General features: G+C 37.1%; 1 protein-coding gene across 14 annotated transcripts in view; it reads right to left on the bottom strand.

The window, feature by feature from the left end:
* Positions 1–228: 228 nt before the first annotated feature.
* Positions 229–10,191, bottom strand: part of CYRIB (CYFIP related Rac1 interactor B) — a 98,762-nt gene continuing 88,799 nt past the window's right edge. For all 14 annotated transcript variants that reach the window (XM_055798181.1, XM_055798184.1, XM_055798183.1 and 11 more), the window contains 8 exons: positions 9,105–9,210; positions 7,894–8,030; positions 7,178–7,255; positions 6,963–7,079; positions 5,827–5,906; positions 4,579–4,705; positions 3,711–3,781; positions 229–1,026 (listed from right to left, as the gene is read on the bottom strand). In XM_055798181.1, the coding sequence (XP_055654156.1) occupies positions 963–1,026; positions 3,711–3,781; positions 4,579–4,705; positions 5,827–5,906; positions 6,963–7,079; positions 7,178–7,255; positions 7,894–8,030; positions 9,105–9,210 (780 nt within the window). In that variant the 3' untranslated portion in view covers positions 229–962. The remainder of the gene's footprint in view (positions 1,027–3,710; positions 3,782–4,578; positions 4,706–5,826; positions 5,907–6,962; positions 7,080–7,177; positions 7,256–7,893; positions 8,031–9,104; positions 9,211–10,191) is intronic.

Below are 10,191 nucleotides of genomic sequence, written 5' to 3'. Positions count from 1 at the left end.
TTCTTCCCCCCAAACCCTGTATGAGTAATATTTCTGAGAGTGAAGCAGCAGAGCGCGGAGAGCAAGAACCCTGAAACACGCTAGGCTTAAATCAGTGGATTAGACTACTGGTTACTGGTAATGAAACAGCAGAGTTTTCACTATATAAAATTTATAAATTTATTTTTTTGTAAAAATCCAAAGAACACGAAGACATCTCACTCAAAATACTGGTAAATCAAACCACACTTAGAAAAATGAAAGCCGATTTTATTATCTTATCCACAGCCAATCATTTGACATGAACATGCATACGTAATTTTGCTACGCACACACCACAGTTTAACGTTAGTTATTAAAGGTTAAACATACAACATACATCCTTACAAAAATGAGTCAAAATGCAAACGTAACTTTTAAACAAAACAGTTTTTACTCATTTAAAAAAACCTTTGTGTTGGGTACCATTTTGTACAAACACAGTTAATTTAAACAAATCTGCTTTTAGTTTCCTCATGGTTGCACATGAAAATAAGCTGCAATAGAAAATGAAGTCATCAAGGGATTTTTAAATAGCAGAAGTAGGCAGTCTTGCCATGCAGAAGAAGCAATATTAAATATTAGTTTTTCAAAAAAAGAAAAAACCACAAGTTTAAAAATATTTAGTTCAAGTCACAAATCTTTCCCCAGTACAGAGAAATCCAAATGCAACGCATAATTAGCTGCCACTTAGGATGGCTATTCTGAAAAGTAGAAATACCTTCCAGAACTGGTAATTTTCATTGATTTGGCACAGAAAAGAAGTCTGAGCTTACTTAAGAACAAGAAAGTGATTAAAAAAAAAGGTAAACAGGAAGAGAGAAAATAAAAAGCAAGAATGAACGAGATAGTAGTTGCAATCACTAAAAAAAAAAAATAATCTGTGCATCTCAGTCATTGCAGAATACTGTCTGTCTACAGCAGGTGCAGATTCCAGGTAATTGTTATTGCAACATGGATTTAATTTGCTTGGAGGTAGTCTCATCATTCAAATGCTTTGTTGTGTACCTAAACAGAGAAATAAAAATCAAGTTGAGAAAAGCACGGATGTTACTTTACTTCGGCTTAACAAATACACCATTTCTCTGTTCACGGCTCACTCTCGGCCACTTATCACCCCCAGCTCCACAGTTGTTACCCAATACACAGATCAGACATTCTGATCAGAAAATGCTATCATCAATCAGAACGATAACCCAACAGCCTTGCACCAAGGGGCATTCAAAATAAGCCTCAGCTGGATGACGGCATTTGTGCACTTAGGACATTTCATAGTAAATTTACATTTCCGTATGTGATAAGTAATTATCAGTAAGACTAACTCAAGGTCTCCGGTCCACAGGAAACATCTTCAAATAACACACAGCCTCAGAAACTTCTCTTCAAAACTTTCAGTGACCAAACTTTTCTAAGATTCCTCAATGGTAATGGGTTTAGAATGGATTTAATCGCTTTTCTGCCTAATTTCCTGCTTGCTTAAGTAACTGGGCTGCTAAAACTAAGTAGTATAGACATTCTAGCAACACATTTTCAAGTCGCTACAAAAAACTTAGTCATTTCTTATTTTGAAAGAAAGTACTGTATATCCTCAGTGCTGGCTTCCCTGATCTTCCTCTTCTAACTGTAATGCAAAAGCAAGTAAAAACTTATTTTGCAATTTAAATTTAATATGTTAAATTAGCATTTTCATTGTTATCCACAACTGCAGTGACATTTTAGTTGTTCGCTTCAAGAATATACAATGACTTTTTTGATTTGGAAATTACTATCAATATAGATTTCAGCACTTTTTGGCAATTTATACGTTCCACAAACAAAAGGCCTAAGGTTTTCTAAAAGCCTGAAAAGTTACTGCACTTGGTATTCTGCCCATGTGAAAAAGCTGAACACGATTACAATACTTGCATGAATTTCAAATTATAAACAGCTGATCTCTCTCTGAAATCCATACCACCTTCCATTTGTTTTTGAGACACATTATTTATCTCTTGAGAAATCACAAGAACTTCTAACATTCCTCCAGAATCTAAGACTTAGTTTCTCATGACATCATCCTGAATCTGCTTTCATCACACACACAAAGCAGCTCACCTCTGCATCTCTTCCTAACAATTCAAGATGGCATTTAGACAAAAAGATTTAAATATCCCACCCAAACAAGTAATCAAATTTACGAAGCTAGGCCTGTTAAAGTATGCATGCATGAAATGGGTTGGTTGTGCTGGAAGGTCAGCATGAGAGCACAGGGTGAATTTACACTACTTATCATAAAACAACACCGAATGGAGCAAGCACCTGAACTACGCTTCCCAGGTACTTGAATAGTGTCAACCATGATGAGGACAAATGAAGTACCAGTAAAGATCAGTGTTCAGTTGCAGCTGCAATCACAACGAATTAGTCAGAAAACAAATGCTAATTTAGCATCTTCCTTCTGGAAGCTTGTGTTTTTACTGATCACCATCTCAAAGACTGATCACATACAGGAGGTTCAGAGATGAGTAACAGAATGATTCAAGCATGGAAATACTCACATGAAGTCTCAAATTAAGCCCAAATTTACTTTTGTTCTTTAGCTAATAACCTGAAAAAACTTTGCAAGTGAAACCATTTATGATGCCACATTATTTCACTTCATACCACATCTCAACACAAGAATGAGGGCAAATGAAATTAAAGCAGTTTCAGTGCAGATAAGAAAAATGAAGTACAACTGCACTTTTAGGCAAGACGAATTAAAGCTTCCGCATTTCAAAGCGAGCCCATGAATAACAACGTTCAGTTACAGTTAACTGTTACCAAAATGACACGATACCTTTTCAAGTAGGGACAAGATGAAGTGTTTAATTGCCCATCACATTTTGGCACTTTTTGCCACTCCTCTGATGCCGGACACTCACATGAAGAACATGTAACTGACTATAGATGCAGCTTTATGATCGAAAGTAGTGGGTTTTCAGTTTCTATACAGAATCAGTGATTTTTCCTTACCTCTCCAACTAATGTGGCAACTTCTCTCATGTAATCTATGGCAGAAAGATTTAGACTGTTGCCCTAGCACTTTGTGAGAGAAGAACAATTTCTAGTTACATACTAAAAAAACGCAAAACAGAACTACCTGCCCTACATGTTTGAAGCTATCTGTGAAACACAAAAATCACGTAAAACTGTTCTTATATTCTACTAATAATAAACAGAATCATTAAGTCATGGTCAAACCACACACAGCTGAGGATATGGCCAATGCAAACTTCCAGCCATTTCTTTGGTAAGCTGGCACAAGCCACAGTGCGCACACCATGTGGCTTGTTTGGTTGTTCAACCAGTAGATGTGATCACAGTTACTTCTACTTAGCTTTTAGTATGTACTAAACGTTGTCATCAGTTTTAACTTCAGGTACAGCATCTACTCTGGCACGCTTACCTCTACAGACTCATTCTTAACCTGCACGCAGTCCAAGTATGCAAAAAGTTATTTTAGAACAAACAACTGCAAGTTTATGACCTGGCTTTTAAAACACAGTAGCTTCTTCTTGCATCTCTGTCTCCAGACACATGGGGAGAGAAGCCTGCAATAACCACATTCACCTTTTACCTGCGACACAGACTGAATACTTCGCTGCTGAAGGAAATGCCCTGAACAATTCATGAAAATTCACATTAAAATATTTCAAAAGAAAAAGTAAGAGTACCTGAGAGCATTTAGAAGGCCTTCTACACTGTTAGGAGGCTGGTCTTTAAGAACTTTGATGCATCCTTTCATCTAGGAGTTAAAAAAAATAAGTTTTTTTATGCTAATACCTTCTAAATTTATAGAATGTTTTATATTCCATTTGTCAGAGAGAAAAGTTTAAAAAAGGCAGCAGTGTAAAGACATTTTCTTAATATTAGAAAGGAATTAAGCTTTCCGTATTACATTTTCCTATGACAATGGCTTAGCTACTTAAAAAAAATATCTGTGTATCTTTGGACAATGCCACTTTGATGTCAAGCTCTGCTTTATCAATCTTAGACAAAAAAGGGACCATAAACAAAAATCTTCATCATAAATCCATTAATGATTACATTCAGCCACTGAAATATTGACAAACTGTAGCTAATACAACGGGAACAACTCATTTGAAACAACCACGACGGAACATACAGTAACAGCATGTATTTCCCACGCTTACTATCGAACAACAGCAGAAAGTTAAAGACTTAAGGACGGTGGATGATGAACCTAGCTTTTTACCAGACAGTGAGGAACAAGCCAGATGCCATTGTTCTTTCTAGTCGTTCTGATTTGGATCTTTCAACACCACCACTGTTTACAAGTATTTCAAGACACTACCTGAATTCCAACAGAACAGATTTTCCCATGACCTAACAATGACCATTTACGTGTCCGAAAGCCTAGTTAGTATTTCTCGCTACTTATGTATGTGGTTTGCTAAGAGCTACCACTGTGCATTTAGCATGAATACAAAGTGTACATCTGGTACTAGATCCTGAAGGACAAAAAAGGAGCCCCCACACAATTTAAATACTCCAAAGATTATTTAGTAACAATAAACTTACATCAATTTTTGAAGTTTTGGCAAAAGCGCCCACTGGATGCACGTGGTCATAGAGTATGATGACACCCACCATTACCCTCAGACAGAAGGATACTGTTTCCTCATTTGTAAACCTGCTTCTATATTCACTGTAAGATAAGAGTACATACTAGTAATGCTCGAAATAACATCAAACAGAAAAATCCTACTATAAATCCTCAGAGGAAAAAAAACAACACCAAACACCAAAACCCACCAACCCCAGACCTCTAAGTTTTCCTTTTTCCTTTCAATAACCTGCTTACAAGTCAGACTGCTGCTTAGAAAGTCATCTGAAGATTAACAAGGATTCTCAAACCTACCATAATACCCTGCTGCTACGTGCCATTTCACGTTTGGGTTTGTGGGTTTGGGTTTTTTCCTCTCTCGGGAAAAAATTAAAACAATACATACTACCTTTGCTTTCAATGCTTCCTACCCTTTTCCCTGCCTCCATCTGACATACAACCCAAATTTCTGACTCAGGGAGAGGTAAAAATAAAAAAAAAGGCCAAAAAAGGTAAGCTTAAGGAGCAACACTTAACTTTTCTTGTATGGGAGAGGCCATTCCTAAGAAGTTTAAGAATATTTGGGGATCTTGTGCTCTAAAACAAGTGTACTGCAGTATTTAGACAAACTTAAGTAAGACATATCTCATTCCTGAGTAATTTTACCAATGGGAAACTACCTAGGAGCCAGAAGAAACAGATAAACCCCCAAAGTTTAGTTTGACTTTTTGTTCATACTCCCAGTGCCTCTCCAATTTACAGTAGACAAAGGACTGCCTTCATGCCTAAAACTCTCATAATTCCCCAGGCAGAGTGCTGTAATTTTGTTACAGCCATCAGCCAAACCAACTTGCAAGGAGGTACCACCCAATGCATTGCCCATAACTCCTCTTTCAGGAGGGCCCTAGGCAATCATGCTCAGATAGTGTATTTCCCTGAATTATACATGAGAAAACCATTTATAAAGGGTGCCAAGAGGTCGTCTAGCTTTCATAGCCATTCTATTTTAAAATATTAATACGTTCAGAAAAGTAGACCGCATGATTGCATGGCTAGGAAAATGAGACAAGATAGCTTCATGTCAAGGTAATACAACTAAGCTGGTAAAAAGAAGACAGCATAGTTTCTAATTACCCCAATTATATTTCTTTCACCTTATGCATCACAAGTCATGTCATAAACAGAGACGATTCATACACAATACAAGCACTGTTTATACTCACGGGGTTTCCAGCATGACCCTGCACACACTAGCCATGGTGCTTAAGCAATCTGTAGTATTCTCTATCGGTAAATTTTTATTCTGCAGAAGAAGATAAACAGTTTCCAATTCAATTGTTGTGAAATATTATACCATAAAACCTAAATCAAGCCTTCGTGATCTGCTGGCATGGCAATGTGGAGGAATTGAAAACACCAACACAACTACGGTAAGTCAGGTAGCCTTGCACTGTTTTTTTAAAATGTTACAATACAGACTCATGACTTCCAGAGCAAAGCCTATCACACAGGTTTTGCTTGCTTATTTGTAGTTATAGAAATACACCATTGACACTATTGACTTTAGGGAAGTTTTAAAGGAATCGTCTAAGCTGTTCTTTAAGACAGAAATTTCTATAGCCAAATACATGCATATGCTGCAATAGTAAAACTTAAAATTGTTGCAAGTAATGAAAATAAGAGGTTGTTTTTCTCAAGGCATTTCAAGTGTAAAGCGTAACTCCAGAAAAAATAATATAAAACTAATGTATCTTTGTATTAAACATGTAATGTATAATTATTAAGAAATAGTGTGCATGTAAGACAAAAATCACCAGTTATCAGAAGACAAGCACAATACTTGTAGTGACTGTATTTTACCACTAATACTTAGTTAAGGATAAATAGGGATGTGTCAAAATGTTGGAATACTGTTCAGGTTTCTCCCCTCTTTAAGTATACTTGACTTCACACAGCAAAATAAGTGTCTTGGTAAGGAAAGAAGGAAGCTATGTTTTAATTCCATTTCCATTTCAACCACAGAAAATCAAGCTGTTTGCCTTCGAAATTTCTGCTCCAAACCACGACCAAAACGCAGGCAACACACTTACCACTTCCACCTCCCTCCTTGAGGAAAACTATCACTACCAATTTGTAATACTTCAACTTTTGGCAACACATCCACAAGGTGGCTATCTGAACTTATTCTAACCTCTACAGCATCCAAGAAAGATACTGTATGCTCCCTGAGGCTCCAAAACCCAAGTTTGATTTCTAGATGTGAAATTAAGCCTGGTAGAAGAGTTTTGTTTTCCAAAACTATGTCTGGCTCTGCAGTGTTTTGAAGTACACTATCCAAGTCACAAATATACACTCTTACCTCTGACACAAACTTTGTTGTAGCATCACTTAAGGTTTTCAACATTGGCGTTGCTTCAGCATAAAATAAAGACATTCTGTTTGCCAACTCATTATTTACTTCATTTTCTCCCTCTGCCTATAAAACAGAAGGAAAGAAGAACTTAGTTGCTCTGCACATGAAAAAGTTAGGTGGTAGCATAAGCCTGCGTTTCATCTCATCCAAGGGTTACCTACTGGGACATTGTTAATCCTCATACGGCTCAGAGTTCTTCTGTAGTAGCTGAAGTCATTCTGTATAGCAGGATTTGTCATCTATATAGACATGGAAGCAGAAGAGTTGTAACAAACTATATAAGGACAAGTTTTCATAAAATGTAAGACTGAGAACGAGAAAACATTCAGCCTTCTGAAGTAAAAAGGCCTGTGACATGTTGGGAAGTGATATGTATGGATGTAGAGCAAAGGTTTCTGGTTAAATACTCAGATTTTTCACAAGATCTAACAAAAACAAGAAAAGGAGTAGTCTCCTAAACAGGAGTTTGAAATTAGTAGGTTGAAAAAAAATGGATTTGCTTCTTTGCCTCCAAGGATCAGACCAGCAAATTAACATCATTTCAGTTTAGTTCTTTGCACATTAGCAAGAAAACAGCTGGACTATGGGTGTGCACATACAAAAAGCAGCAGCATTATCCCAAGAGATATGCAAAATTCAGATGAAGAAACGCGATTAGTATGAACTGAAATAAAATAAATGCCTAAAGCTAATAAGATATTTCATCAGCCTTCCAGTTAATCTAACTCTAGGTCATGCAAACAAGCCAAGCATAGTAGATACTTGAGGATGTGCGGCATGCTCTATCCTAGAACAGAACACAACTAACATTGCTTCGGTAAATAAGACTTGTTCTCTCTTTGCTAGCTTTTGTGATTACAAAATTACAAGTTCTTACCTTGAGCTCATCAAATCGGAGTGTAAAGTGAAGAATTTCTGCAAACTGCTTAGCAAGAGCCTGCTCTCGCTCCAGGTGTTGCGTTGGTGAATATGGAGTGCTTGTCAGGGCTCCCAACAGACCTCGCAATCCTGCCTCTTAAACGAGAGGAGAGTATTTTGCAATATACAACTGCACCTGCTTCTTGTATCTCTACTGACAGATATTCTGCATGCTAGACTTAAAACACACATCTGCCAAAATAGATGGTAATTAATAATAAAGGGGCTTGATGAATTGCTTCCGTGTGCCAGTGTTACTGTATTTACTTACAAACTGCTGTTAAGACTAGGTCTAATCAGTACTAACAGCCAAAACCTTCTTGAAAAGTTTTATTCAAGCTCTGTCTGCAACATTTATGTAGGAAATATTGCAATAACCCATGTTAGCAGACTGCAGCCTTTAAGATAACACAGAATTAGAGGCACACAGCTACCAGTAGAATATATGGGGGTTTGGCGGGTTTTTTTGTTTGTTTTGGGTTCTTTTAAGATAAACCTATAACCCAATTTCCTGCTTAGCTTCTTGAGAAGAACATCTCACCTCTTTAACAAAGCAGAATTTACCTGCAAAAAGCTACCAATTTTTGAGCTCATTTTTTCGTGAGCTATGCTAATAACTGTCTAAAAGTGAGGTAACAATGGATGGTTTGTGAAAAAACAAATCAAGTCTAATAGGTTTTATCAGCTTAAGCACATCAGTCAAGCTGGTTTTGTAAAAGGCACAAAGTGCCATCTTAACTATTGCACCTGCTCAGGCATTTCCAAGACCAAAACACTTCTGGTGTTTGGGTGGGAATAACAGTCACTTTTAAGAACTCTTAGTATCAGAAACATTAGCAGAACTCATTGCCAATGAATTAGTTTACTAATTTTCAAAACAATCAGCTAGCTAGTGCTTTCCAGAGTTATTAAAGGGGTAGAGAGAGAGGATAACAAGTACACTCCCATTCTCTCTCTCTCCTCTAAGGTATCCACTGAATTAAGTTTGTTTACATGCAAGAAGGTAGTATGCAGATGTAAGTAAGATCTATTCCAAACTACTGAAGGAATCTATGCAATATGAGCTTTTATCCACTAACAAGGGCCTGACCCAGACGAGATCACATCTGAATATGCCAAACGTACTAACTAATGAAGACAAAACCCCCAAGTTAGTACCATGCCACGTACCTAGTCTTTGAGAAAATTCATAGAATTTCTTTAGTTTGCCTACTAGTGGAACAACTGCACCCCATGCCTTCTCTTGCAGCTTCTCATCATTGGGATGCTGTATTGCCTGAAATTAGACAAGAAAGAGGAAAAAAGTATGCTTAGATTAAGAATAACTGATACAGTACTGGGAAAAAAAATAATCTATGCAGGACAATTGTTTCAAGAGCTAGTAATTAAAAAGCCTACCTACTGAGAAGTTTCCAGTTGAGATACAAGCCTGTACTAACCCAGTCTGTTCCAAAAAGCTCTTAAAAACTTGTGTTGAAAATAAGTATCCTGAATAGGAAAACAACTTGCAGACAGTATAAAGAAACTGCAAAAATAAAACTACTTAAATAAGAAAATTTACATCAATTAAAATTAACAGCTTTACTGGGGTACCTCCAAGCAAAAAACGTTTAGTGATCAAAGCCCTACTCTAATGTTGGTATCTATTTTGAATTTGCAAAGGGGAAAAAGAAAAATCAAAAATATTTGTTGCAAAATTCAGGCTAAATATTAGACTAGGAACATTTAAGCATAATCAACAACATAAAGTGCTACTAAGGCATGGTGTGTAACCAGAGCTTTGAGGTATATATGCATAGAACTTGTCTTTATAGTAAGCCTCCCAAACACATAGAGCCTTAAATTCAATCTCTCCATGTTTTCCAGATAGAAACTGACTATTTAGAAACTGAAAATTACTAAGAAAACAGAGATAAAAATGCTCATAACTCTCCTGCTGCACCTTCATGGTCAAGTCCTTAATTCCAAAATCTGTTGCAGTCAACCCTGGGCTGTGACTTGCTGCGCACTCCTCTGTGGTCGCTATGAAGTTTCCTTCCTGCAATGTCTACCTCCTCTCAGGAATGCCTCTCTTCTTTCTCCACAGATGCTGCAGGCTTCCTTGCTGAGACACACACATTTCTGCCCAATCCTACAGCCTCTCTCTGAACATCCTCCTTCCTTGAAGAGCAAGTAAGCTTCACCATCACCCCTACTAAGGGTTGTGTGTGACACAGTCACCCTTCTTAAATATACCTTACAAATTCAGAGAAAAAAA

Source organism: Falco peregrinus, chromosome 3 (assembly GCF_023634155.1).
Source record: "Falco peregrinus isolate bFalPer1 chromosome 3, bFalPer1.pri, whole genome shotgun sequence".
Classification (NCBI taxonomy): domain Eukaryota; kingdom Metazoa; phylum Chordata; class Aves; order Falconiformes; family Falconidae; genus Falco; species Falco peregrinus.
This window is presented reverse-complemented; position numbering and strand designations above follow the sequence as displayed.